At 67.2% G+C, this 27,147-nt stretch overlaps 3 protein-coding genes across 3 annotated transcripts in view; 1 reads left to right on the top strand and 2 right to left on the bottom strand.

Annotated features, from left to right (window-relative positions):
- Positions 1-17: 17 nt before the first annotated feature.
- Positions 18-1,389, bottom strand: CHLRE_16g654750v5 (uncharacterized protein). The gene has a single exon (XM_001698154.2). It carries the CDS (start codon positions 1,207-1,209, stop codon positions 454-456), a length of 756 nt encoding a protein of 251 aa, XP_001698206.1. The 5' UTR covers positions 1,210-1,389; the 3' UTR covers positions 18-453.
- A 1,711-nt stretch (positions 1,390-3,100) lies between these two features.
- CHLRE_16g654700v5 (uncharacterized protein) lies at positions 3,101-14,996 on the top strand. The gene is made up of 10 exons (XM_043070872.1): positions 3,101-3,292; positions 3,636-3,740; positions 3,978-4,107; positions 4,432-4,516; positions 4,760-4,892; positions 5,016-5,161; positions 5,315-5,865; positions 5,983-12,964; positions 13,124-13,360; positions 13,584-14,996. Exons 2-10 carry the CDS (start codon positions 3,704-3,706, stop codon positions 14,292-14,294), a joined length of 9,012 nt encoding a protein of 3,003 aa, XP_042915514.1. The 5' UTR covers positions 3,101-3,292; positions 3,636-3,703; the 3' UTR covers positions 14,295-14,996.
- A 1,279-nt stretch (positions 14,997-16,275) lies between these two features.
- The window catches only part of CHLRE_16g654600v5 (uncharacterized protein), a 15,975-nt gene continuing 5,103 nt past the window's right edge, over positions 16,276-27,147 (bottom strand). Inside the window, exons 8-14 of the mRNA XM_043070871.1 lie at positions 26,551-26,652; positions 26,098-26,224; positions 21,124-25,902; positions 18,657-20,990; positions 18,187-18,450; positions 17,826-17,948; positions 16,276-17,661 (exon numbers count right to left, since the gene is read on the bottom strand). Of these exons, the coding sequence (XP_042915513.1) occupies positions 17,056-17,661; positions 17,826-17,948; positions 18,187-18,450; positions 18,657-20,990; positions 21,124-25,902; positions 26,098-26,224; positions 26,551-26,652 (8,335 nt within the window). The 3' untranslated portion in view covers positions 16,276-17,055. The remainder of the gene's footprint in view (positions 17,662-17,825; positions 17,949-18,186; positions 18,451-18,656; positions 20,991-21,123; positions 25,903-26,097; positions 26,225-26,550; positions 26,653-27,147) is intronic.

The raw sequence follows: 27,147 nt of genomic DNA, 5'->3' as shown, positions 1-27,147 counted from the left end.
TTTGACAACGACAAGCCGTATTTATGCAATTACAGAGCAAGCTGCACTCCTACATCAGCTTCCTCAACGTGTCGAGCGCAACATGTTGTGCGCGTGTCACTCGCTTATGCCCTCCTTGTCCTGGTGATCTAAAGCAGGACTCATCACAGTCGGAAACGAACTGGAAGCCGCGTAGGGCGGAGCCTCCGAAGGACTGAGAACTGAAGTAAAAAAACCGGCCTGAAAACCGTGGCCGTTTAACCTTAGGTGCAATACAAAATTCTATACTGTCATCAGCCACACCGATATTTTTAGTCGTAACTCAAGCTTGGGCCCTCGTGCACGATGGGCACACTAGCCAGCAACATTTGATCATTTAGCCCAGCGCCTCAGGCGATACATGTAAAGCAGTTGATCACGATGGCACGTACAGTAGGCAGTTTTGAAGCGAAACCCCCGACAAAGCTGAATAGCTCAGTTCACCCCTGGCCCCTGTCGAACCGCCTCCACGGCACGGCGGAGGACGTCGCGGTCCTTCGTGTAGTGATATGCCATCTGTTCATCGTCATACTGGCAGCCTTCCACCGTCGCAAGAGAGCTGGCAAGCTGCCGCAACGCAGCCCAGCTGCGCCAGGATGCCGCCCAGTTCTGCAGACCTCCTGCTGCTACGACCTCTGCATAGGCTTGCGACAGCTGCGGACGCAGCTGCGGGAAGGGCTCCTCCATGGCCGTGATGTCGATAGCCGACGCGGGGGCGTCCGCGTCAAACACGATGACAGCCCGCAGCGCAAACCAGCAGCCCCACCGCCGGGTGCAACACAGGTGGAGCTCGTCGTCCTTCCACGCCAACCCGGATACCGTCGCCGCGTGCAGCATGTCGCAGAAGTTGGGGCCGCTGAACGTGTCGGCGAACCGCACTTGAGGTGGTTCCAAGTCCGTTGGTGGGAGGTAGACGCCGTCGACGATGCTGGAGATGGTCTTGCGCACGTAGCTGTCCAGCGGCGAGTCGTTGTCCAGTTGTTCCGGGTCCCTTGCAAGGTGTTTTAGAAAGCACCTCCATAGCTCCTTAGTGTTGCCAACAAGCACTGCCAAAGTGTTCTTGCGGCCGAAGGTTGGTAGCGCTGGCACGCCCTCCTTGCGGGTTGAGTTATACGCTTGTGCAGTAAATGACTGGTATATAGTGAGGCCAGCGAGAGCAAACTGTTGCGCAAGGTCAGCCGTGGCAGCCATTTTGGCTGGACTGGACTCGCAGCGAGCTATACGATGTTATACATTCATTGTAGCAGCACTTTGACGCGTATGATGTACCGAGAAGACCAGCAGGTGTAAATTTCAATCCAAGCGCGGGGTGGATCCGACCACCCGTATGACATCGCAACTTGGCGCACTTCTAGAGCCTTTACCGATTAGATGTCGGCAAATGAACGTAGTGCTATTGTTGGATAGAGGGTAGTGCACTGCCATCCACAATCCACAAGGTCCCAGCCCATACACCCCCCTCCGGGACTGGCAAATTGCGGGAATTATGGGGTGATCCAGAGGCCGTTATTATGCTGAAATGGGGTTGGGGGAACTTGCGCGGCCGAAGGCCGCGCAAATTGCGCAGAAGTTAGGCGCGTACCCAGCGAGTACGAGTACCCACCTTGCTGCCCCTGTCGCCCCACGCCCAGCTTGGGTCAATTATGCAGTGGATAGGAGCGGTGGCCCACGATACAGCAGCCACTGCAGCTCATAATTTAATTTAATATTTACGCAGTGCGTAGACAGGGGGCAGGGGAGCGAGGGCGAGGGCAAGGGGTCCAGCGGCGTGGTGTGGCGGCGACCAGCAGCCACCTTTACCACGCTGCAGGAGATGTATCTGTCCGGCCCAACACTGCTATCCTTGCCCGGTAGGGCCACACATGAGTGTCCGAGGCAGAGGAGGTGTAGCGCCCACGCCCAGCAAGTAGAAGCATGGCAGGCCGGGCTACCTGACCGCGTGTCTTGCCCACGGCTGCCCCCAGCAGTTGTGACCCCGGCGGAGCACGCCGTGCCCTCCTTACCAACGTCAAAAATCAAGCGTTTTGTGCCAGGGATTTCCAAAATTTTTCCCGGGGGCTACGCCCCCGGAACCCCCCATAGTTAATGGAAAACAACACAGCAGTATTAACATCAGTGTTTCGTGCCGCGAGCACTTGAAAACGATACCACATTGGCAATAATTCAATAGTGCGCTGCCGATCCATAGAGCGAAGCCTTGTCGGCGAAGAACGCAACTTGGCAAATTTGTGCAGCCGCGCATTCCACGGCTTTCAGCCCCAGATACCGCCTACTACCATTTCTATATTGACTCCTAAGTTTGCTGCAACCTTGCTTGGGGTCATTAGAGCGCTACAAAGGGATTTGACGGTCGTGCTGGCCGAACTTGTGCCGCGGACAGGCTCTAACACTGACAACAAGTAAAGAAGCGTCCGGTCGCATAAATGTAATTATGCTGGGCGTCCAAGACAGCCTAACAAAGTTGCGCACTAATTCCCGAATTAGCGCAAATTGCCATAGTCGCGAATTCACCCATGCCATGGCCCCTACCCCGGGGGGACTCCTGCATACACCACATGACACGGGTCGATGCGGAGGGTGGGAATTTCGGGGATTGGCTGTTTTTGAGTGGCGGGCCGTCCCAGCACTGCGGGATGCCTGGGCGGGGCAACCGGATGGCTGGGTCGGCCCAGACTTTGGTGGCCTCCCCCTGCCTCCCCTGGTGGTGGCCGGTCGGGTCGCCCCCAGGTAGGCAGGTTATGCGGCCGGGCTATGCTGGATGCCCGCACGGGCTGGATACGGCTGGATGAGTCTCCCGATGCGCTGGATGGCCCGCCCAGACATCCCTCCCCTGCCTCCCACCCTCCTGCTGTGCCTTCCGCACCTGCCTGCACCACTGCGCGTGCGCATACTTTGTTTATATCAATCATTAACTCATTATCAACGGGGCCCGTACACCACTACTTTGGACTGAAGCCACTCGGGGTGGGGTAGCAGCCAGCGGGGCCGGCCGACGCTACCGGAGAGGCGGAGACGAACCGGTCCATGCACGGCATCGTACCCGTTTCCTTACAACGCAAACTTACAGCGGCATACTTACCTTACAGACTGGTTTCGTAGTGGTGATAGTCACATCGCCTGTAACAGTCGCCTATAAAAATCGACGACTGCCAAAAAGCCAGTAGCGCGGACCCGCAGCGCTTTCACTTGGCGACAGTGTCTTTACCGTGAGTATATAGTTCATTATAGCAATGCAGGATACTTAGCAGATATGCAGTCCTAATCTGGAGGTCTGGTGAGTTGCGCTCCGATGCGTTACCGGCTGTGCGCCACTGAGTGTGGCCAGACCTCGCCGCACGTTCACTGGGAGCAATCAAGTGAACAATTGGACTCTCAGCATAGAAAATGGGCTTATCGAGTTGGGTCTGTGCCCAGGTCGCTGGGTCGCCAGTGCGCACACACATGCCGTGTCCGGCCTGTTGTTTGGGGACTTGCCCGCAAATCGGACGGTGCATACCGCGTATCAATCAATGTATAGCTATCGCCATCATTGGCCGAAGCCCACCGGCCACCTTGCCGTGCCCGCCCGCCGTGCCCCCACTTCCAAACTGATCGCCGCTGCGCATCGCTCGCGACAGGTCATTCAACCTTGGCCATGGCAGCCTGCAATCGCCCATGCCGGGGCGCTAGAGCTAGGAGATCTTGGATGACGACGGCGCTCGTAGCGCTGGCGGCAGCAGCAGGTGCGGACCATGGGGGCCTGGTTGACATGCAGTGATGCAGCAGTAGAGAAGGAAGTACCATTACCAGCTATCGCAAGAAGGGTTAATGGGTGCAAGGTCAATTCTCTCCGGGGGCTCAGCCCAAGGGGAACACGGGAGTGGTTCGAAGCAGTGGCAGGATTCAAGTACGGGGACCACGCAAAGACAGCCTTTCACCTATCGGCACCGCATTCAGCTGCTGTTCCACGTCCTTTGCAGCTTTCATCGTTACAGCCAGCGCCAACACGAACGCTGACTGGTCTCCCGAAGATTATGTCAACCCAAATGAAGAGGTGCATGCCCTGGACACCGCTCCGGTCGTGAGAACGCGGTTGGGCGAGGTGGTGACGTGAGTTGCACACACTGGCCGGGAGGTTTGAGGCGTGTAATTTGGCAGTTGTAGTGACAGGGCGAATGGGCAAGGGTGGTAGCCAATGGCAAGCCCAACTTATGCGAGACCCAGAGCCCGACGCCAGCCCACAGGGCGCAGGGGAGGGGGGCTATGCCCCAAGCCCGGCGAATGGGAGGGGCGCCAGGGCGGTGCACGCCAGCGACAACGAAGGACGCTCCGGCATGGCCTGTGCGATAGCCACTGTGACGCACGTCTGCCAGCACAACGGTCTGTGCCACTGACCAGCTCACATTCCAGCACATGCTACCTTGCCTACCGCAGGCGTGCCCAGTTCCCGTACTGTCGCTGTGGGCGCGGGTACGCCAACAACCCCTACGACCTGGTGCTCAGCAGCCAGAAGCAGCTGGTGCGTGAGGGCTGGGGCGTGCAATGGGGTAGTTTCTTTGCAAACCCAAATCAACCAAGGAGGGCGGGGTCGCTTCCAAGCATCCTTCCCAGAAAGCAAACAGAGCACAAGGGTGCGGCTGGCGAGTCGTGTTGGGGCTGCTGGCTGGCCAGCATCGTCCTTTGATGGTGGCTCCCGCAACGTGCACGGGGAAGGAGTAGAAGCAGAGGCCTATGTAAACATCGTGTTCCACACGCTTTGCAGAAGGATGGCCGCTCGGTCACGTGCTACAAGGTGGCTCAGATCCGCACCTGCAATGGCCTGACGCCAGGGAGCCGCGCCGAGGGGTGCTGCAAGGCCATGCTCGGCGACTTCCACAAAATCGAGTTCGATGCTGGTGGGTAGGGTGTGAGGGCTAGCGCCATGCCAGCAGGCAGACTTAGGTTTGTGGGAGCGAGCGTCGCACTCTGCGGGGCCTGCTAACTACCTACCTTTGTCACCCCTTGTCGCCACACTGCAGACCCGACTTGCGCGGGCTCTGTGAAGGGCGTAAGCATCAATGGAAAGGCGGGCAAGGCGTGGGCGTGGGTGACGGACCTTGGGCCGTCCGCAGTCTTCAAGATTGCAAACCTGCAATGGAACGCGTCTCTGGCCGTGGGTTCCGAGGTACGTAAATGGATCACGCGCGTTTTCCATGGCGCAGGTGGCCTGTGGGTAAGCGCAGGTAAACGCATATCACCAGGAAGCTTCATCCATAGGCACCAAAGCTGCCAAAGCCGCAACGCAAGCTGACCTCCAAGGCCCTGTGAACGCCCGCAGATTTGCTACACGCTGGGCGGCCCCTGCGCATCCATGGACCGGCTTTGCTACAACGAGGGCGGCTGCAACTTTGCCATCTTCACTGCGGGCCTGTACTCGCAAACCGTTGGCGAGTGTTGCCTGCTGGGGTCCATGGAACTCGGCGCCAATGGCACAGCCGCCTCACCGTCCCCAGCTGGCACCGGCACACCCAGCGGCGTCTCTCCCACCCCGAGCCCTGGGCCAGCCTCGTCACCCGCACCCACGCCCTCACCGGTGGTTGCAAAACCCCCGCCGGTCGCCTCCAAGCCGCCCCCGCCGACGGCTAAGCCTCCGCCTCCTCCCAACAGCAGCAGCGGCTCTCTGGTCAACGTGAGCATTACCGTGTCGCGCCGTGTGGCGGCCTCTGCGCCTCCTCCTCCAGCGACCCGTACCCGCTCCACCAAACGCGGGCTGCTGCAGACCAGCACAAATGGCATTTTTGATGCTGCGTCATGCAGTCTGCTGGCTGACGTGGTCAACCGCAGGCTGCGTGCCCTCCGCAACCCCGTGGGCTGGGACGTGCCCTACAGGTAAGGGCGCAGTGGATTGCTGGCGTCAACAAACCTGGCCTCTGACCCCGTGACGTTTTCACAATATGTTCTTTACCTCTTTGTCGTTGTATCCCTTGCCTTTTTCATTCCTTGCAGCTGCTCATCCGTGTCGGCTGACCGGCTGGTTGCGGGCGGCAGCTGGCCCGCTGGCACCACCTCTGCCGATCTGGCCTGGGTCTACACAGAGCTCCGCAGCGCCGCTCTGCTGGCGGAGCTTGCGTCAGCGCTGGGGCTGAGCTGCGAGGACAGCGTGGCAGTAGCGGACTCGCTAGGAGGCGTGCAGGTGCAGGGCGCTTGCGGCGGGAGCAGCACAGCCGGCCCCAGCCCCAGCCCGTCTGGCACCAGCGTGAGCCCGAGCAACGGTGGTGCCAGCCCCAGCCCTTCGACCGGCGGCGCTAGCCCCAGTCCCAAGCCCAGTCCCAGCCCGTCTACCGGCGGCGCTAGCCCCAGCCCTTCGAGTGGTGGTGCTAGCCCCAGCCCTTCGGCCAGCGGCGCTAGCCCCAGTCCCACGCCCAGTCCCAGTCCCTCTACCGGCGGCGCAAGCCCCAGCCCTTCGAGTGGTGGTGCTAGTCCCAGCCCTTCGACCGGCGGCGCTAGCCCCAGTCCCAAGCCCAGTCCCAGCCCTTCGACCGGCGGCGCTAGCCCCAGCCCTTCGAGTGGTGGTGCTAGCCCCAGCCCTTCGGCCGGCGGCGCTAGCCCCAGTCCCAAGCCCAGTCCCAGCCCTTCGAACGGCGGCACTAGCCCCAGTCCCACGCCCAGTCCCAGCCCTTTGGCCGGTGGCGCCAGCCCCAGTCCCACGCCCAGTCCCAGCCCCTCGACCGGCGGCACTAGCCCCAGCCCTTCGAGTGGTGGTGCTAGCCCCAGCCCTTCGACCAGCAGTGCTAGCCCCAGTCCCACGCCCAGTCCCAGCCCTTCTACCGGCGGCGCCAGCCCCAGCCCTTCTACTGGTGGTGCTAGCCCCAGCCCTTCGACTGGTGGTGCTAGCCCCAGCCCTTCGACCGGCGGCGCTAGCCCCAACCCAAGCCCTTCGGCCGGCGGCAGTAGTCCCAGCCCTTCGGCTGGCGGCGCTAGCCCCAGCCCCAGCCCTTCGACCGGCGCTAGCCCGCCTGCAAGTAGCCCTGCGCCTTCGCCACCCCTGGACGCGCCCATTCTGCCCACTCAAGACAACTCCCCTCCACCTCCCCACGACTCCGGCTCTGGTAGTTCACCAGTACCTTCCGGATCATCCCCGTCACCCACCTCTGGCGGCGTACCGTCTCCTGAAGGAGCCAGCCCATCCCCCGCCCCCGATGGCACGGGAAGCAGCCCATCTCCTGATACTGGCAGCAGCCCCACGCCAGCTGGCACCGGCAGCAGCCCTTCGCCTGCCTCAGGATCCAGCCCCGCGCCGGCTGGCACGGGCAGCAGCCCTTCGCCTGCTGGCACTGGCAGCAGCCCCGCCCCAGCTGGCGCGGGCAGCAGCCCTTCGCCTGCAGGCACTGGCAGCAGCCCCGCCCCAGCCGGCACGGGTAGCAGCCCTTCGCCTACTGGTACCGGCTCCAGCCCTGCCCCAGCTGGCACGGGTAGCAGCCCTTCGCCTACTGGTACCGGCTCCAGCCCCGCCCCAGCTGGCACGGGCAGCAGCCCTTCGCCTGCTGGCACCGGCAGCAGCCCCGCCCCAGCTGACCCGGGCAGCAGCCCTTCGCCTGCTGGCACTGGCAGCAGCCCCGCCCCTGCCGGCACGGGCAGTAGCCCTTCCCCTACCGGCACGGGCAGCAGCCCTTCGCCTGCTGGCACTGGCAGCAGCCCCACCCCAGCCGGCACAGGCAGCAGCCCCTTGCCTACTGGCAATGGCAGCAGCCCCACCCCAGCTGGCACGGGCAGCAGCCCTTCGCCAACTGGCAATGGCAGCAGCCCCGCCCCAGCCGGCACGGGCAGCAGCCCTTCGCCTGCTGGCACTGGCAGCAGCCCCGCCCCAGCCGGCACAGGCGGCAGCCCTTCGCCAACTGGCAACGGCAGCAGCCCCGCCCCTGCCGGCACGGGCAGCAGCCCTGATCCAGCCGGCACTGGCAGCAGCCCCACCCCCGCCGGCACGGGCAGCAGCCCTGCGCCTACCGGCACTGGCAGCAGCCCTGCGCCAGACGGTACTGGCAGCAGCCCCGCCCCAGCCGGCACGGGCAGCAGCCCTTCGCCAACTGGCAATGGCAGCAGCCCCGCCCCAGCCGGCACGGGCAGCAGCCCTTCCCCAGCCGGCACCGGCAGCAGCCCCGCCCCAGCCGGCACGGGCAGCAGCCCCGCCCCAGCCGGCACGGGCAGCAGCCCTTCGCCTGCTAACACCGGCAGCAGCCCCACCCCAGCCGGCACGGGCAGCAGCCCTTCGCCTACTGGTACCGGCAGCAGCCCTGCCCCAGACAGCACGGGCACCAGCCCTTCGCCTACTGACACTGGGAGCAGCCCCGCCCCATCCGGCACTGGCAGCAGCCCTGCCCCAGACAGCACGGGCACCAGCCCTTCGCCTACTGGCACTGGCAGCAGCCCTGCCCCAGCCGGCACGGGCAGCAGCCCTTTGCCTGCTGGCAATGGCAGCAGCCCCGCCCCCGCCGGCACGGGCAGCAGCCCTTTGCCTGCTGGCAATGGCAGCAGCCCCGCCCCAGCTGGCATGGGCAGCAGCCCTTCGCCTACTGGCACTGGCAGCAGCCCTGCCCCAGCCGGCACGGGCAGCAGCCCTTCGCCTACTGGTACCGGCAGCAGCCCTGCCCCAGACAGCACGGGCACCAGCCCTTCGCCTACTGACACTGGGAGCAGCCCCGCCCCAGCCGGCACGGGCAGCAGCCCTTCGCCTACCGACAACGGCTCCAGCCCTTCCCCAGCCGGCACCGGCAGCAGCCCCGCCCCAGCCGGCACGGGCAGCAGCCCTTCGCCTACTGGCACTGGCAGCAGCCCTGCCCCAGCCGGCACGGGCAGCAGCCCCTTGCCTACTGGCAATGGCAGCAGCCCCACCCCAGCTGGCACGGGCAGCAGCCCTTCGCCAACTGGCAATGGCAGCAGCCCCGCCCCCGCCGGCACGGGCAGCAGCCCTTTGCCTGCTGGCAATGGCAGCAGCCCCGCCCCAGCTGGCACGGGCAGCAGTCCTTCGCCTACCGGCACGGGCAGCAGCCCCGCCCCTGCCGGCACGGGCAGCAGCCCTGATCAAGCCGGTACTGGCAGCAGCCCCGCCCCAGCCGGCACGGGCAGCAGCCCTTCGCCTACCGGCACTGGCAGCAGCCCTGCGCCAGACGGTACTGGCAGCAGCCCCGCCCCAGCCGGCACGGGCAGCAGCCCTTCGCCTACCGGCACTGCCAGCAGCCCCGCCCCAGCCGGCACGGACAGTAGCCCTTCCCCTAACGGCACTGGCAGCAGCCCTTCGCCTACCGGCACTGGCAGCAGCCCTTCGCCAACTGGCACGGGCAGCAGCCCTTCACCTACTGGTACCGGCAGCAGCCCCGCCCCAGCCGGCACAGGCAGCAGCCCTTCGCCTGGCAGCAGCCCTTCGCCTACTGGCACTGGTAACAGCCCCGCCCCAGATGGCACGGGTAGCAGCCCTTCGCCTGCTGGCACAGGCAGCAGCCCTTCGCCTGCCACAGGATCCAGCCCTGTCCCAGCTGGCACTGGCAGCAGCCCATCTCCTAGCGGCACCGGCAGTAGCCCTTCACCTTCCTCATCAGGCTCCAGCCCATCTCCGTCCAGCTCGGGCACCTGCGAGATCTCGGTCTCCGTCTCCGTGTCACGGACTTCCAACACGCCCATCGCCAGCTACATTGACTGCTCCTCCTTTGTCGACGGCTTGCAACGCTACATCGCCGACCTCACCGGCGCCGATGCCCCAGTCCTGGCCTGCGACAGCGAGTCTGACCCGGGTATCTCCCTCACCGCCATCGGCGCCACGCCGTCCACCACCGCGGATGCCTTGTTCTTCGCTCTGTCAGGCAACGGCTACAGCGACCTCGTGGCGCAGCTACAGCTGCCGGACACTGGCGGCTGCGTCGCGGGCAGCCAGCCCTTCCTCAGCTTCGCCAGCTCCTGCACGGATCCCTTCCGGCCCGGCGCCTGTGCAGTCGACACGTGCGCCATGGACGCACTGGTCAAGCACGTGCTGCCGACGTCGGGTGCCGGTGCATCTGGCCCCACCGATGCCGAGCTTGACTCTCAGTGCACGGCCTTGACAGGGGAAATGAACGCACTGCTTGCGTCGGTGGCGGCGGACCTTGGCACCAGCCTGGCTCCGGAGATAACCTTCCAGTGCACCTACTCCATTGAGACGCTGGTCATGGGGCTGGTGGATGGCGCTGCGGTCGCGGACGGCACGCAGGCAGTTGTGGTGAAGGCCTCCGTGTCGCAGCTCCCTAGCGACGTGTCTGCAGCGCTGCGTGCCGCCTTCGTGACCATCGGCTACAACTCCCTGGCCTCTAGCCTTTCCTTCCCGGCGCTGACGCCCGCTGGCGCCAGCAGCTGTATGGCCACGCCCGCCGCCGCCCTCGCCACCGCCGCCGCGCTGGACGTCGCCGGCGCAGACACGTGCGGCGGCAGCTACGTGCCACCCGCGTGCCCCGACACCTGCACCCTCAGCGCCGTCGTGCAGCACCCGGCGCCGGGCTCTGGCGGCTCGGGCGCCATGACTGCGGATGACGTGGCGGCCGAGTGCGACACGCTGGTCAAGGTGATGGACATCTTGATGGTGGGCGCAGCGGACGAGCTCGGCGTGGATTCCACCGCGCTCTTCTTCGAGTGCAGCGGCGCCGCCGTCGCCACAGCCGCCGCCGGCGCGACGACGTCGGCAAGTGCCACACTGCCGTTTGCGTTGGCGGCGGCGCTGCAGGCGCAACTGTCCGAACCCCTCGGCTACAACGCGCTTGCCTCGACACTGGGCATGGCAGAGCTGACGCCCGCGGGCTGCCTGGCGTACGGCACGGACCTCACCACCACCACCGTGGCGAGTTTTGCCACCGACTGCGCCGCGCCCTTCACCCCCAGCGTGTGCCCCCCAGCGCCGCCCTCACCCCGGCCTCCGATGCCCCGACCCCCCTCGCCGCCGTCGCCCCGCCCACCGAAGCCGTCGCCGCCACAGCCTCCATCGCCACGGCCGCCGAAGCCGTCGCCCCCTGCGGCGCGTCCCCCCTCTCCAGCGCCGCCGTCGCCAGCCCCGCCATCACCGCGCCCGCCGTCACCTGCGCCGCCCTCGCCCGCTCCTCCGTCCCCCGCTCCCCCAGGGCCGCGGCCGCCCTCGCCCACTCCTCCCTCGCCCACTCCTCCCTCGCCCACTCCTCCCTTGCCGGCCCCTCCCTTGCCGGAGCCTGCTGGCACCACACCCAGCACCACACCAAGCAGTGCATCCCCCAGCCCCTCACCCAATCTGAGCCCCAGCGCACAGCCGAGCCCCAGCCCCGTCGCCAACACCACCACCCCCAGCCCCTCCCCGTCAACTTCCACAACCAGCCCCAGCCCCAGCCCCAGCTTTAGCCCCAGCCCTGACCAGGCGCCCAGCCCTGCACCTACCAACGGCGATTCACTCCCGCCTTCTCCAAGCGCTTCCTCGCCCTCGCCTTCCCCTTTGCCCGCTGCCGAGTCCCCGTCGCCGTCACCATCCACGAGCCCTTCACCCTCGCCGACCGATGCAGGCAGCTCCCCTCCGCCCTCGGACTCATCAGCAGGTGCCATGCCGCCGCCCGCCCCCAGCCGTGACATTGACATCAACCAGCCGCCATCCCCGGCCGCCGGCGGGTCTACACCCTCTTCCTCCCCGCCTCCCTCGCCCGGGCCTGAGATGGCATCTCCGTCCCCTTCACCGTCCATCTCCCCTGACATGGGTTCCCCCTCTCCGTCTCCATCGTCCACTTCGTCCCCCTCTCCCTCACCTGATGCCGGCGCTGCATATCCCTCTCCTCCCAGCCCCGCCCCGCCGCTTCCGTCGCCCCCCGTGCCTCCGCCTTCTCCACCCTCTCTAAGCCCACCACCCGTGCCTCCCTCGCCGCCTTCTCCACCCAGCCCCCCGCCCCAGCCTCCCTCGCCCCCCAGTCCCCCGCCCTTGCCACCGGGGCCCCCTTCGCCACCGCCAGTGCCCCCGAGCCCGCCCTCGCCTCCTCCGGCACCGCCCTCCCCGCCCATTGCCGGCGGCGCCGTACTGCCCGTTGCCGTACCAAGCAATGTCGTGCCATGGTCCGACACGGGCTACGACATGTCAGTGTACGACACTTCGGAAAACGCCACGCACTACACCGTACAGTACCTGGTGCTGGTGTCTGACTCAGCACAGCCAATGAGCGGTTGGAGCGTGGTGGTTGACCCGTCCATTCTGGGCACCGATCTCGACACCTCCGCAGTCACAGGCACGCGCACTCGGGACGATGGCACCACCGCCAGCGCCATTGTCATTCCCGTGACGGATGCGGCGGTGTCCACTGTGACGGTCATCGACCAACTTGCCCCTGGCTCATCCGCATTCTTCACGCTTTACTGGCCGAAAACCACCGCCGCTAACCACCGACGGCGGTTGGCGCAGACCAGCACCGATCCCGCAACTGCCAGCCGTGGGGTCAACGTCACAATTATTGCGTGGAGCAACAGCACTCTGTCAACGATTGTGCTGCCGCCTGAGGTCACGGGTCCCAACTCGCCTGCGCTTTCGGCTGGCGCTGCCTTGTGCGCCGCCGCCAGTGCCGCGGGTGTAACCACCCTGCCAACTGACACGTCGGTTAATCTGTTGGGTGGCAGCGCCAGCAGCTGCATCACCACCAGTCTCAGCAACATATTCACCTCGGCGTCCAACCACACCACCTTCAACACCACCGTCGCAACCGTCGGCAGCAACACGGCTTGCACCTCCTACCTGACAACGCTCTCACGCCCGGCGTTCGTGCGCTTGCCACTCACACCCACCGCCTCGGCGGCACTGGCAGCAGCGCTGGCCAACCGCAGCACCACTGGTGGAGCGTCTGTGCTGCCTCTGGGCGCCTTTATTTCTGGCGGCTCTCTGGTCCTGTCGCGATCGCTGGCCTCGACGTCTGCGATTGCGCTACGTTTCAGTCTGCCCTCAGCGTTGGCTCCCAGCGATGTGTGCGAGCAGGTAGGTCGGGTCGGTAGGTTTGGTTGGCGAGCACAGTGTTGCTATGCAATGCAGTTTTAGAGACCTGCTGGTGACGCATTTGCCTGCTATCCAACACGACATACAGAATCGCCTCATCCTCATGCCTCTCAAAACTGTGTTCTCCCGCTCGCATCACAGGGCGTTCTGGCGGACCAGATGCCCAACACCTGCGCGGTACAGTTGATCTGGCGCAGCGGCTGTGCCCAGGGCATCCTGGGCAACGCCTCGGCCTTGGCGGCTGGAGGCGGCGTCGGCCAGGTGCCGTCGGTACAGGCGCAGCCGCCCGCACCCGCCGGCAACCTGCAAGCGGAGGTCATTGGCGACCGTGACGTTAACGCATCGAGCAGTGACAGCAACAGCCTCACCGCCTCCCAGGTGTGTGTGTGTGTGTGTGTGTGTGTGTGTGTGTGTGTGTGTGTGTGTGTGTGTGTGTGTGTGCTGCGTCAATATCAACAGCCTCCGCGTCAACATTTCAACCAACATCTTTCACTGCGCGGACGCTTGCCCTGACCTCGTATACCCACGAGATGCCGTCGTCACCCACCTCCCCAACCAATCCTAACCCCGCCCAATTTTTTTGACATCCCTCCACGCGCAGATTGCGATCGTGGTGTGCCTGGTGGTGGGCTTTGTAATCCTAGCCATTATCGTGCTTGTGGTGGTGATGCACCATCGCCGCAAGAAGTGGACGCCCGCCAAGGGCGAGGTCAATAGCGCCCCTGGGCCGCTCATCCTGCGCCCCTCAGCCGGTGGCGCACGCCACGTCATCAACATCAACGCCAGCGCCGTGTCCGGCGGCGGTGCGCCACCCGCCACAAGCGCGGGTGGCGCCTCAGCCACCTACACGGCTGCGGGCGGCCTCGACACGCCGCGCACGCCGGCGGGGATGGGGCGCAGCACGGGCGGTGGCAGCACGTTCGCCGTGTCTGGCGGCGGTGCGGCGGCGGCGGCGGCGGCACGGGGCCCGGGCGTGATTGCCATGCAGTTGGATGGCGAGGGCGAGGACCCGATGGCCCTGCCGCCGCCGCCGGTGCAGGCCTCCGGCCGGAGGGCGCACTTTGTGAACCCCCTGTCGGTTATGCCGCCTGTGGTGTCTACTGAGTCCGCGACGGAGTCGGCGGCCGAGGTCGGCGCCGGTTTCGGAGCCGCTGGGTCGATGGCTGCTGCCGGGTCAGGGGCGGCGGCAACCGAGGGCGCGGTGCCGGTGGGCGGTCTATCATCAGGCGGACCCAGCGGGTCTCATACCGGTGGCGTTGGTGCTGCTAGCGTGGATGACCAGAAGGGCGCTGTGGGCTGGGCTCAGTCCTAGGCACGCAAGGTCGTGCTGCGCGTAGAAGTGCCAAGGAAGAAGCGGTTTAGGGAAATTCTTTAACTTAGCGGTCTAGGGGTAGCTAGTCTGGTGAGCCTGCTGCCATACCGGCAGCATGGCAGACCAACTTAGAGCGTGCATATAGTTGATGTATGGTGGGGCCAGGGGGATTCTTCGTTCGGTGTAATTCTGAAATTAGCGTAGCGGTGCGTCTGCGAGCCCAGTTGATTCAGCCAGGCTCTAGCTGTTCTCGCCACTGCACGCCATGACTGGCGATGTGAGTGTCTGCTTTGCGTGTTATGATCTGCTCAAGTAACAAGCTTTGCAGGAGGGATGACGTTTGACTTTTGACCTTTTATGTTGACGACATGTGTGCGACACAAGCGTGCCGTAATGTGGGTGGTGGCCGGTGCATATGGTGCCCTGGGCCGATTGGCACGCCGCGTACCTATCAGGTAGCATGTGGCGTGCGAGTACCTGACAAGACCCTGCATGATAGGTGTTGACGCGCCGTACATACATAGCTGACGTGCTACAGGTGCGCGGGAGCACAAGATGTGACGTGCAAATGACGCGCGGGTTAGCAGCTGATGCAAAGCTTTGTGATGAGCGCAGCACGGGGCCGGGTCAGCATCACTGATACCGCACGTGAACCTTGGGAAGCACGCCCGTGAATGAAAGCTCTTCCCTTTAAACACAAGCGGCCGTGGCCGGCAAGGGTCCGGGGTTATGGATGCGGATTACAATTGAAGGGACAACCCGACAAGCGGGGGCACGCCGTACCCACGCCGCGAAGGGCCATCTGCGACCCAGAGAAACAACACCCGCCCCCTGGTTGGCTGCCGACCTTCATAGTGTTACGCACATGAGTCGAAGCCAAGCCGAAGCCCGCCAAAGCCCCACCGCCACGTAACACCCCTCATCTCGTTTAGGTCTTTTGGCGGCAGCACCAACGCACAACAAGGCGCGACAGGCCAGAGGTCTGCCGACATCCCCATCAAACGCAAGCACCACACATTTTCTCGACGGCGTCACAGACGCGCAATGTCTTGGCCCGGAGGCCCATGTCCTGAAACGTCGGTGCCGAGGCACCACAAAGGGAAACCGAGCCGGAAACTGACCAAACCACCAGTACACCACAACACCTCGCCACGGGCACACCGCCCTCCACCCGCCCCACCAGCGAACTAGACCGACCCGACAAACAGGCACGCGCGCGCCCGGAGGCGAACAGGCGCACCAGCCGCCCGGGCGCCCGGGCAACAGCCGCCCAGGCACTCACAACCCGACACCCGGGACTACCCGACCAGCGTCATCTGCTACCTAACGGTCCCTGAACCGCCATGCTACGAACGGCACCCGCAACCTAACTATCTGCTGAGCCAGCAAGGCCGCCGGTGGAGACGACGGCGGGCCAGGCGGCACGAGGAGAGGCGCCGAGGAGCACCACGGAACATCGAAGCTTGCGCCGGGCCACGAGCGACCACCAGGGCCACCCGTAACCTGCACACACGAAACCAAAAAGCGACCACAGAGCAGAACGAGCGCGGCCGGCCACCCAGACGCGGCCAGCCGCCACAGAACGCGCAATGCCGAAAACAGGGCGCGACGCACCCACCCAAGGCCGAAGCCATCCAAACCAAGTCGGAACCAAGTCGTAAAGCCTCACAGAGCCCGCAAAAGGCTACAAAAAGTTAGTAACGAAAGCCAAAGCCGCCAACGAAAATGTTGTGCGCTCCCTCACGAGCCGAGGCTCGTAAGGCTAGGGGCTGAGCCCTAGAGGCTTGTAGTTATAGGACGTTATGCCTCCAAGGAACACGGTCACGAGGGCCTGGCACGCGCGTGCCACAGCGGCCCGGGGCACAGAGCACGAGTGGCCAGCCGCAGGGCCCTACCCTCCCTGTATCGCCTTTTATGTGCTGCTGCGGTGTTGATGCAGCGACAGAGCAAGTCCGTGATTGCACTGACTTGAGCCGGCACGAAGCGTATCCCGTTACACCAGGCACTCAGGCAGCGGCCCTGCGTACGACAACCTAGCCAGATAGAGCCGTGCAGAGCATGCGACCAGTAACCCGTCACGAGCACCGCGCAGTCGCGCACGCAGCACGGTAACCTAAGTATCACCCGCGAACACGCAGCACGCAACCATCCCGGCACGCAAGCCGCAAGTTGCGCAGTGTCCTCTCGCGCGCAATAAACATACCATACGCACGCACATCCTGCCACTAAACCGGCAACTCAACATCTGGTGATGCCCGCCCTAACACGCGCATGGCAGCGTGTGCAACGCGGGCTTGTCATTTATGTTTACTTCAAGGTTTACTTCGCGTTCGCCAGTATCAGCACCACCTGCATAACTTGTATGTCAGCCCGGCTGCCCCGGCACCGGCCTCATTTTGTGCGACCAGAGTGTGCTTATCTACGTACCGGTACGCCTTAAGCTGACAACGCCCCTCCTGCGTTACTACTGACATCGGTGCGCCAACCTGATATGAGCCGAAGCCGATAGTTGACCCCCCCCCCCCACCGCGTCCTGAAGGAAAAAGCAGCGGCCCCCCGTTGCAACACACGTGACACACTTGAACCCAAGGTTGGACTCTTTAACGCACATCAACCGGTACACATGCACACGCACACACGAGCACGGACATCCCGCAAGCACACCAAGCCACCAAGTGTAACAACGAAAGAATGATTCTTATTCCTCCTGCAGCCCCTATGTACAAAATGTTGCCAAAACTTTACCGCTTCACGACAAAACTTAAGGCGCCGTGCTCGGCTGGGTCATCGCCCAGTTCACCGCCCCCTCCGGCCCCAAGCCCACTGCACCACCGCCGGTGCTAGTGCTCGGGCCCGCCCCGGCATCGCCGAGGCCGGCACCGCCTGAGGTGCTAGGCCCCGCCCCGGTGGAGGTGCTAGGCCCTGGCCCTCCATACACCGCAGCTGGGACGTGGCTGCCACTCAAGCGGCTGGGCCCCGGACCCGCATGCCCAGTCGCACTGCCGACGCCGCTGCGGGCGAGTGCAGCGCGCACTGCCGCCAGGCGGTGAGCACTGGTGTCTGCTCCCACAGCCGGACCTGCTGCCCCACTGCCGCCGGGCCCAGCAGCGCCCAATGTCGACGACAGGTTGGCGCCATCCGCTTGCATCAGCCCGCTCTCCATGGCGGTGTAAAAGGTGCCGTCGTTGCTGACCGAGCTCTCAATCCGCGGCGCGAGGGCCATGCCGACGCCGCTGGCAGCGCCTGCGGCGCCTGCAGTGTCGCCGGCAGCTGCATCAGCAGCACCAAAGGCAGCTGGCAGGGAGCGCATGCCGGAGCCGGCTGGCAGCGCGCCGCTTGTCGCCACAGCGTTGATGTCCACCGCAACCTGTGTTTGGTGCGGCAGGCAGCTCCATGTTGGTGCGACATACCGTAATAAGCGTGTCGTACTTGCGTGCGGATGGGGTCCTAGGATAGAGTCCACCTCGTTTCCAATCCGTAGCCACTCCGATTGTCGCCAAAGCACCACACACCACAGCGCTCGCAACTCACCCCTGAGCTGCCGACTGCGCCCGTGCCGCCGCTGAACACCTCCTTTGCGGGCGCCCACTTGCGCCGCCGGTAGCGCACAAACAGCGCAACAACAATGAGCGCCAGGAGGAAGCAACCAACCACCTGCGAGGTTCGGGTATGGCCGACACACGTACATATGACATGCGCCCATGAGCACCAACGCTTATGTCCAGGCATGTGCGTCTTGCAGCGGCGTCGGGCACAGTGCAGGCAGCAGTGCAGCTGGTTGCACCCCTCAGGCTTAAAAGCAATACATTCGCCGCGCCCCGACGTCCCCACGTCATCACATCCCCATGTTTTGACAACGTTCGTCACCACCAGCCTGCAGCGCGTTACTCACCAGCGAGACCACAATGGCGATTTCCGAGTTGCTCAGGCCGCTGCCGCTGCCGCCGCTGCCACGGTCGCTGGAGCCGCCATCCCCGCTCTCGCCTTGCAGGCTGCCCTGTGTGGGCGGCGGGCTGGGCGCCTGCGCCACGCCCGGGGCCTGCCCCACGGGCCCAGCCTCGCCGTTGGCCGACTCTACCGCCACGCCCTGGGTGCACAGGTTGCGGTCCACCACTTGCAGGGCGCAGGTGTTGGGCCACTGGCCAGACAGCATGGCCTGCGAGGCAGAGGGAAGGGGCGACGGGTATTGGCGTGGGCAGCCACGCGTTCGCCATGGGTGCCGCCGACATCACTAAGCGCCCTTGGTAACACCTTGTTCGTGCACCCGGCCATCCTGTCTGCCAGCTAGTTACTTGCCCTGCATCACGCAACAGCACAACCTCGTACGCCAGTGCGCCAACCCGAGCACGCACACTGTCGCACCTGTTCGCAAACGTCGCTCAGCGCCAGAGCACTGGGCAGCGCCAGCTGCACATCCATCTTAAAGTAGGAGGACGATGCGGCGTTGCCCACCGCGGCACGTGGCAGCACCAGTGCCCCGTCCTTGACGTACACTCCGACCGGCAGTACACTGCCCGCCGCCGAGGCGGCCGTACGGTTAACAAACAGATCCGCCGCCGCGGCGGCGGTTGAGTTGGTTAGCGGCATCCGTACGAACACGGGCTGCGACAGGCTGGCGAACCAAGTGGTGCAGTTGGCGGCGACGGTTGCGTCGAGGGCACCGTTGGGTGCGACGCGCAGTGTGACCACGGTACGGCCGGACGTGCCAATGTAGGTACGGCTCATTGTGCCGACGAGGCAGCCATCGGACCCGACCACGGGCCAAGGGAGCGGGCTGGTGCTCCCGGCGGCCACACAAGCGGCGGCGCCCAGCGACAGAGCAGCCGAGTTGGGGCCGGTGAGGCCGGGCGCGAGGGTCACTGAAGAGATGACGTCTGGGGTCCAAGCAATGATGGTCAGGTTGTTGAAACGAGTGGTGGTGCCGCTGCCGGATACCGGTGACGGCGAGGCGGTGCTCTGTGCCAGGCGCCGGTGCTGCTGCTGCAGGTGGCGGCTGGCGATGGTGAACGTCTTTGGCCAGTATAGCGTGTAGATTACGCTGGTGGAGGCAGTCATGTTGTCAACCACCGTCACCGTCGGCACGGAACTTGAGGTGTAGGGGATGACCTGTACGGCACTGACGGCGCCGTCGATATCCGTGCGCGTGCCGGTCACGCCCGACACCTGCAAGTCGGATCCAAGCAGCGAGGAATCCACGACCACGCTCCAGCCGCGCATCTCCTGCGAGCTGGACGGCACGACACAGAGGTACGACGTAACGTAGTACGTGGCGTTCTCAGAGGTGTCGTACATCGACCAGCCGTAACCCGTGTCGGCCCAGGGCACGCTCGTGGAGGGCACGGGCACGGGCAGAACTGCTCCCAAAGGCGGCGGGGGCGATCCCGGCGATGGCGATGTTGAGGGTGCAGGCGGCGCCGGCGAGGGCGGCGGCGCCGCTACCGCCGGCGAGGGAGAGGCGGCGGTCGAGGGTGACGGCGACGCCGACGGGGACGGGGATGGGGGCGCGCCTGTTTCTGAAGGCGGGTCCGGCGATGGAGGCGGTGGGCTGCGGCTGAAGGCACCCGGGGGGAAGAACACCTCACGACTGGGGTCTGGCGGCGACTGCACCAGCACCGGCGGCGGTGCAAGCACCGTGGGGAACGAGCCGTCCGGCGGCGCTGGGGCGGCCGGCGGCTGCAGCAGTGCGCAGGCGTTCTGCCGGAACAGCGGCGTCATCACATCGCCCTCGCTGATGCCGTCAGGCAGTGGCGTCGGCACCGCCAGCGTCGCAGCCAGTGTGTAGCCGGACAGCGCGGCGGCGGCGCAGCCGCCGCCGCCGTCGGCGCCGGAGCCGCCGGCTGCGCTTGCGAGGATCTCGATCAGCGTGTCGAGAACCGGGCTATCCTCAACCACTGCCTGCAGGGCCTTGGTATCGGCGGGGGTCAGGAAGACGGCGCACACGCGCACGCCCACGCCGCGGTCTGCGGGGTCGCGGGACGCGTCTGCGGTGCGGTAGCAGGTGTAGAGGTAGGGCGAGGACGCCCAGTCCTGCAGCAGCTCTAGACCGGTGGCTGCGGTGATCTGTGACAGCAGCGCGGCCTCCTTGCTGATGAGATCCGCACAGCTGGTGTCGTTGAGCGTGAACTCGGCCTGGCCCGGTGACAGCTGCGCCGGCGGCACCGCGCCGGCGGACGCGCACACCGTCACCGCGCCCGACGGCAGCGTTGGTGCCGGCGGCAGGGGTCCGTACGGCGGCGGCAAAGCTGCCAACGGCGGCGAGCCGCCGTACACCGGCGCCTCCGGCGGCGGCGACAGCGGCGCGCAGGCGCCGCCGGTGCGCTCGCTGAAGGGTACGTCTGCGTTGGTGACGCCGTCGGGCAGCGGCTGCGTGGCGGCGATGGTGATGAGGGGCGTGTAGCCCGACAGGGCGGCGCTGCAGGCGGCGCCGCTGCCGTCGCCGGTCACCGATGCGCCATGCTCCAGGAGCTGGTCCATGTAGTCATTGTCCAGCTGAGGCTGCAGCTGCAGCGCCTCCGCGGCGGAGGCGAACACGGCGCACAGCTGCACGCCTGGCCCGGCGGCAGGTGGTGAGGCGGCGGCCGCGGCCTCAGCTGACAGGAAGCAGGCGGTCCTCCCGGCCCCCCAGTCGGTCAGGCGCGCGGCGCCGACGTCGTCGGAGGCGAAGGAGAGGTCGTCCGCCAGCAGCAAGATGAGATCCTGTAGCACACACAGCACGGCGTTGCACACACGCGAGGGGGCGGACAAAATTGAGTCAGCATGGTTTAGATAGTACTTCAAAGGTACCAGGAAGAAGCTATAACGGAAACAATCAAAAATGCAGCAGGCTTACCGCACACTGTGCCTCAGTCAGCGTGAAGGGCTCACGGCCGGGCGCCAGCTCCGACGGCGGGATGAGCACCTCCGTGGCGCACACCTCCACCGGCGGCGGGCCAGCAGGAGGGTAAGGCGGCGGCAGCACCGTCGCTGGCCGCGGCGGTGGGCGCGCGTACAGCGGCGGGGACGAGACGTAGTATGGCGGAGGCGGCTGGATGGCGCCGGTATAGTAGGGAGGAGGAGGGGGCAAAGCGCCGGTGTAGTACGGAGGAGGCGGCTGGGCACCGGAGTAGTAGGGCGGTGGGGGCGGGGCGCCGGTGTAGAACGGGGGAGGGGGCTGGGCACCGGAGTAGTAGGGCGGGGGCGGGGGATACGCCGGCACTCCGTAGTAGGGAGGAGGTGCCAGAGGTGGAGAGGGCGCCGGCGGGTAGGGAGGCGCCGGCGAAGGCGGGTAGCTGGGAGGCGCGGGGCTGGGGGGTGCTGGGGAGGGAGGCGTGGGGGATGGGGGCACCGGGCTGGGAGGCGCTGGGCTGGGCGGTGCCGGGGACGGTGGCTCAGGGCTGGGAGGCGCTGGGGACGGTGGCTCAGGGCTGGGAGGCGCCGGGGACGGTGGCTCAGGGCTGGGAGGCACCGGAGATGGTGGCTCAGGGCTGGGTGGCACCGGGGATGGCGGCTCAGGGCTGGGAGGCACGGGCGAGGGCGGAGCGGGACTTGGAGGAACCGGCGAGGGCGGATCAGGGCTGGGAGGCTTGGGGGCTTGCACAGGCGGAGACCCCCCAACGGAGGGACTCGGCACCGGACCATACGTGGGAGATGGAGGGTAGGCAGGAGGGTAGGCAGGTGTGTAATAGGGCGGCGGCGGTGCACCACCATACGGTGGTGGGTAGGATGGTGGGTAGGCGGCTGGGTAGGGAGGAGGGGGATACGCGCCGTACATTGGCGGAGGCTGTTCGGGCGCCGGCGGCGGTGCGTTGCTGGGCGAAGGGCTCACCGAGGGAGAGACGCTGGGCCCGGGAGTAGGACTGCTGGGTGCTGGCAAGGGAGACGTGCCCGGTGCGGGACTGGGCGCCGGCGATCCGCCTGGGGCTGGGCTGGCACCAGGGGCCGGGCTGCTTCCAGGTGAGGGAGACGGAGCGGGTGACGCGCCCGAGGCGGGAGGTGGTGGGCTGCGGTTAAATGCACCCGGTGGGAAGAACACCTCGCGGCTTGGCTCCGGTGGCGGTGGAAGCTCTGCAGTTGGTGGAGCTGGCGACCCTGATGGACCTGGCGAAGGCGAAGCACTAGGAGCGGGGCTGGGGGCGGGCGAGCCACCGGGGGCCGGGGCAACGCTGGGCTCAGGGCTGGGCGCAGGCGAGTCACCAGGGGAAGGGCTGGCACCAGGCGAAGGAGCGGGCGAGCCACCGGGGGCCGGGGAGACGCTGGGCTCAGGGCTGGGCGCCGGCGAGCCACCAGGGGCAGGGCTGGCACCAGGCGAAGGAGCGGGCGAGCCACCGGGGGCCGGGGAGACGCTGGGCTCAGGGCTGGGCGCAGGCGAGCCACCAGGGGCAGGGCTGGCACCAGGCGAAGGACCGGGTGGCAACCCGGGGCCCGGGCTGCTTCCAGGTGAGGGAGACGGAGCGGGTGACGCGCCCGAGGCGGGAGGTGGTGGGCTACGGTTAAAGGCGCCCGGAGGGAAGAACACCTCGCGGCTTGGCTCCGGTGGCGGTGGAAGCCCTGCAGTTGGTGGAGCTGGCGACCCTGATGGACCTGGCGAAGGCGAAGCACTAGGAGCGGGGCTGGGGGCGGGCGAGCCACCGGGGGCCGGGGAGACGCTGGGCTCAGGGCTGGGCGCAGGCGAGCCACCAGGGGCAGGGCTGGCACCAGGCGAAGAAGCGGGCGAGCCGCCGGGGGCCGGGGAGACGCTGGGCTCAGGGCTGGGCGCCGGCGAGCCACCAGGGGCAGGGCTGGCACCAGGCGAAGGAGCGGGCGAGCCACCGGGGGCCGGGGAGACGCTGGGCTCAGGGCTGGGCGCGGGCGAGCCACCAGGGGCAGGGCTGGCACCAGGCGAAGGCGCGGGCGAGCCACCGGGCGCCGGGGAGACGCTGGGCTCAGGGCTGGGCGCCGGCGAGCCACCAGGGGCAGGGCTGGCACCAGGCGAAGGACCGGGTGGCAACCCGGGGCCCGGGCTGCTACCAGGTGATGGAGACGGAGCGGGTGACGCGCCCGAGGCGGGAGGTGGTGGGCTGCGGTTAAATGCACTCGGTGGGAAGAACACCTCGCGGCTTGGCTCCGGTGGCGGTGGAAGCTCTGCAGTTGGTGGAGCTAGCGACCCGGATGGACCTGGCGAAGGCGAAGCACTAGGAGCGGGGCTGGGGGCGGGCGAGCCACCGGGGGCCGGGGAAACGCTGGGCTCAGGGCTGGGCGCAGGCGAGCCACCAGGGGCAGGGCTGGCACCAGGCGAAGGAGCGGGCGAGCCACCGGGGGCCGGGGAGACGCTGGGCTCAGGGCTGGGCGCAGGCGAGCCACCAGGGGCAGGGCTGGCACCAGGCGAAGGTGCGGGCGAGCCACCGGGGGCCGGGGAGACGCTGGGCTCAGGGCTGGGCGCCGGCGAGCCACCAGGGGCAGGGCTGGCACCAGGCGAAGGAGCGGGCGAGCCACCGGGGGCCGGGGAGACGCTGGGCTCAGGGCTGGGCGCGGGCGAGCCACCAGGGGCAGGGTTGGCACCAGGCGAAGGAGCGGGCGAGCCACCGGGGGCCGGGGAGACGCTGGGCTCAGGGCTGGGCGCGGGCGAGCCACCAGGGGCAGGGTTGGCACCAGGCGAAGGAGCGGGCGAGCCACCGGGGGCCGGGGAGACGCTGGGCTCAGGGCTGGGCGCCGGCAAGCCACCAGGGGCAGGGCTGGCACCAGGCGAAGGAGCGGGCGAGCCACCGGGGGCCGGGGAGACGCTGGGCTCAGGGCTGGGCGCAGGCGAGCCACCAGGGGCAGGGCTGGCACCAGGCGAAGGCGCGGGCGAGCCGCCGGGGGCCGGGGAGACGCTGGGCTCAGGGCTGGGCGCGGGCGAGCCACCAGGGGCAGGGCTGGCACCAGGCGAAGGAGCGGGCGAGCCACCGGGGGCCGGGGAGACGCTGGGCTCAGGGCTGGGCGCGGGCGAGCCACCAGGGGCAGGGCTGGCACCAGGCGAAGGAGCGGGCGAGCCACCGGGGGCCGGGGAGACGCTGGGCTCAGGGCTGGGCGCCGGCGAGCCACCAGGGGCAGGGCTGGCACCAGGCGAAGGAGCGGGCGAGCCGCCGGGGGCCGGGGAGACGCTGGGCTCGGGGCTGGGCGCCGGCGAGCCACCAGGGGCAGGGCTGGCACCAGGCGAAGGAGCGGGCGAGCCGCCGGGGGCCGGGGAGACGCTGGGCTCAGGGCTGGGCGCCGGCGAGCCACCAGGGGCAGGGTTGGCACCAGGCGAAGGAGCGGGCGAGCCACCGGGGGCCGGGGAGACGCTGGGCTCAGGGCTGGGCGCCGGCGAGCCACCAGGGGCAGGGCTGGCACCAGGCGAAGGAGCGGGCGAGCCACCGGGGGCCGGGGAGACGCTGGGCTCAGGGCTGGGCGCCGGCGAGCCACCAGGGGCAGGGCTGGCACCAGGCGAAGGAGCGGGCGAGCCACCGGGGGCCGGGGAGACGCTGGGCTCAGGGCTGGGCGCGGGCGAGCCACCAGGGGAAGGGCTGGCACCAGGCGAAGGAGCGGGCGAGCCACCGGGGGCCGGGGAGACGCTGGGCTCAGGGCTGGGCGCGGGCGAGCCACCAGGGGCAGGGCTGGCACCAGGCGAAGGAGCGGGCGAGCCACCGGGGGCCGGGGAGACGCTGGGCTCAGGGCTGGGCGCCGGCGAGCCACCAGGGGCAGGGCTGGCACCAGGCGAAGGAGCGGGCGAGCCGCCGGGGGCCGGGGAGACGCTGGGCTCGGGGCTGGGCGCCGGCGAGCCACCAGGGGCAGGGCTGGCACCAGGCGAAGGAGCGGGCGAGCCACCGGGGGCCGGGGAGACGCTGGGCTCAGGGCTGGGCGCCGGCGAGCCACCAGGGGCAGGGCTGGCACCAGGCGAAGGAGCGGGCGAGCCACCGGGGGCCGGGGAAACGCTAGGCTCAGGGCTGGGCGCCGGCGAGCCACCAGGGGCAGGGCTGGCACCAGGCGAAGGAGCGGGCGAGCCACCGGGGGCCGGGGAGACGCTGGGCTCAGGGCTGGGCGCGGGCGAGCCACCAGGGGCAGGGCTGGCACCAGGCGAAGGAGCGGGCGAGCCACCGGGGGCCGGGGAGACGCTGGGCTCAGGGCTGGGCGCGGGCGAGCCACCAGGGGCAGGGCTGGCACCAGGCGAAGGAGCGGGCGAGCCGCCGGGGGCCGGGGAGACGCTGGGCTCGGGGCTGGGCGCCGGCGAGCCACCAGGGGCAGGGCTGGCACCAGGCGAAGGAGCGGGCGAGCCGCCGGGGGCCGGGGAGACGCTGGGCTCAGGGCTGGGCGCCGGCGAGCCACCAGGGGCAGGGCTGGCACCAGGCGAAGGAGCGGGCGAGCCACCGGGGGCCGGGGAAACGCTAGGCTCAGGGCTGGGGCTGCCAGTGCTTCCACCCGGAGGTGGCGGCGGCGCACCCTCGGTCGGGATGACAAAGTCAGGTGGCGGCGAGGCCGTAGGGGCGCATTGCCGAGCCACGCGGGGCGAGGGCTCGCCGATCAGAGGGCTCGGCGGCAGGTCCTGTAGGTCGTTGCCGTCGCCCGCAAGGAGCGCGGTGACGTCTGTGTCCGTCGGGCAGTTGGTGCCAGTGACAATATCCACCAGGCTCTCGAGCTGTGTCAAGGCAAGCAAGGAGAGAGGGCGGGAAGTGTTGGCCGTAAGCGTTGGGGTTTACGGCTGTCACGGCACGGCAAGAGGCAGGAGCCAGGCCCGCACATGGGCTGCTGCCATGCACCTGGTCCTGCTGTGCATCCGGTTGTGCAATGCATGCCGTCACGCCGTCAGGCGGTCAGCAAGAGCCCCGCCTACCTGACGTTGCAGCTCCGCACGCAGTGCGTCCTGTGCGGCGCCCTGCACCATCTCCACCAGCAGGCTGCGCCGCCGCCCGCCGGTGGTGCTTTGCTCCAGCACTCCGCACACCTTGAGCAGCGTCGGACTGCAGGCGGCAGCAAACACACACACACACACACCACACAAAACACATGTTCGCACGTGAGTCTCAAGGGATGCCACGAGCACAACTGACACGCCGCAACTTGATACACTACCATAAACATAACACCCGGCATTCGAGGCCGCCCCTTTGCCTGTAACACCGTATGCGCTTTCCCCTGGCCCATCTTCAAGTACGTATGTCCTAGCTGCAACACAGGCAATTAGCCGGACTGGCCAGGAAGCGTCAGCGCAGCATACTACGCGCAGACACAACCTCTCTACTCGTTGTTTCCCAACACAGAAACACACGCGCACACGCGCACCTACCTGCACACGAGGGCCTCAAAGGGCTGAGTCACGACGTATCCCATGTATAGCACACTGTCAATGCCGCCCACGATGATGTCAGTAACTTCACTGCAGTCACCGCTGAGGAGGGGGAGTGGAGGTGCCTGGGCCGAGTTGTATGTGGCAGATACGTAGACACAGGTGGCGTTGGGATTGGGGGTTGAAGAGCCGAGAGGCGAGGGAGGAGGCGGGGAGGGAGGCAGAGGCGAGGGAGGTGGCGGGGAGGGAGGCGGAGGCGAGGGAGGCGGGGGCAAGGGTGGAGGAGGCGAAGGAGGAGGTGGGGAAGGGGGCGGCGGGGGCGGCGGGGGAGGTGGGGAGGGAGGAGGTGGGGAGGGAGGCGGTGGGGAAGGGGGAGGCGGGGGAGGCGGGGGAGGTGGGGAGGGAGGAGGTGGGGAGGGAGGCGGTGGGGAAGGGGGAGGCGGGGGAGGCGGGGGAGGTGGGGATGGAGGAGGTGAGGAGGGAGGCGGTGGGGAAGGGGGAGGCGGGGGCGGCGGGGGAGGCGGGGAGGGAGGAGGTGGTGAGGGAGGCGGTGGGGAAGGGGGAGGCGGAGGCGGAGGAGAGGGAGGAGGAGGGGAG

The sequence above is a fragment of the Chlamydomonas reinhardtii genome, chromosome 16 (genome assembly GCF_000002595.2).
Source record: "Chlamydomonas reinhardtii strain CC-503 cw92 mt+ chromosome 16, whole genome shotgun sequence".
In the NCBI taxonomy this organism is placed as follows: domain Eukaryota; kingdom Viridiplantae; phylum Chlorophyta; class Chlorophyceae; order Chlamydomonadales; family Chlamydomonadaceae; genus Chlamydomonas; species Chlamydomonas reinhardtii.
The sequence above is the reverse complement of the archived record's forward strand: the minus strand, read 5'-3'. Positions and strand labels throughout refer to the sequence as shown.

Bases quoted from the DNA above. Each gene is read 5' to 3' on its own strand.
- CHLRE_16g654700v5 (XM_043070872.1), top strand. From the start codon at position 3,704: ATGACGACGGCGCTCGTAGCGCTGGCGGCAGCAGCAG. The intron at 3,741-3,977 runs GTGCGGACCATG...CGTCCTTTGCAG, and splicing joins AGCGCTGGCGGCAGCAGCAG to CTTTCATCGTTACAGCCAGC. The intron at 5,162-5,314 runs GTACGTAAATGG...GAACGCCCGCAG, and splicing joins CTCTGGCCGTGGGTTCCGAG to ATTTGCTACACGCTGGGCGG.
- CHLRE_16g654750v5 (XM_001698154.2), bottom strand. From the start codon at position 1,209: ATGGCTGCCACGGCTGACCTTGCGCAACAGTTTGCTCTCGCTGGCCTC.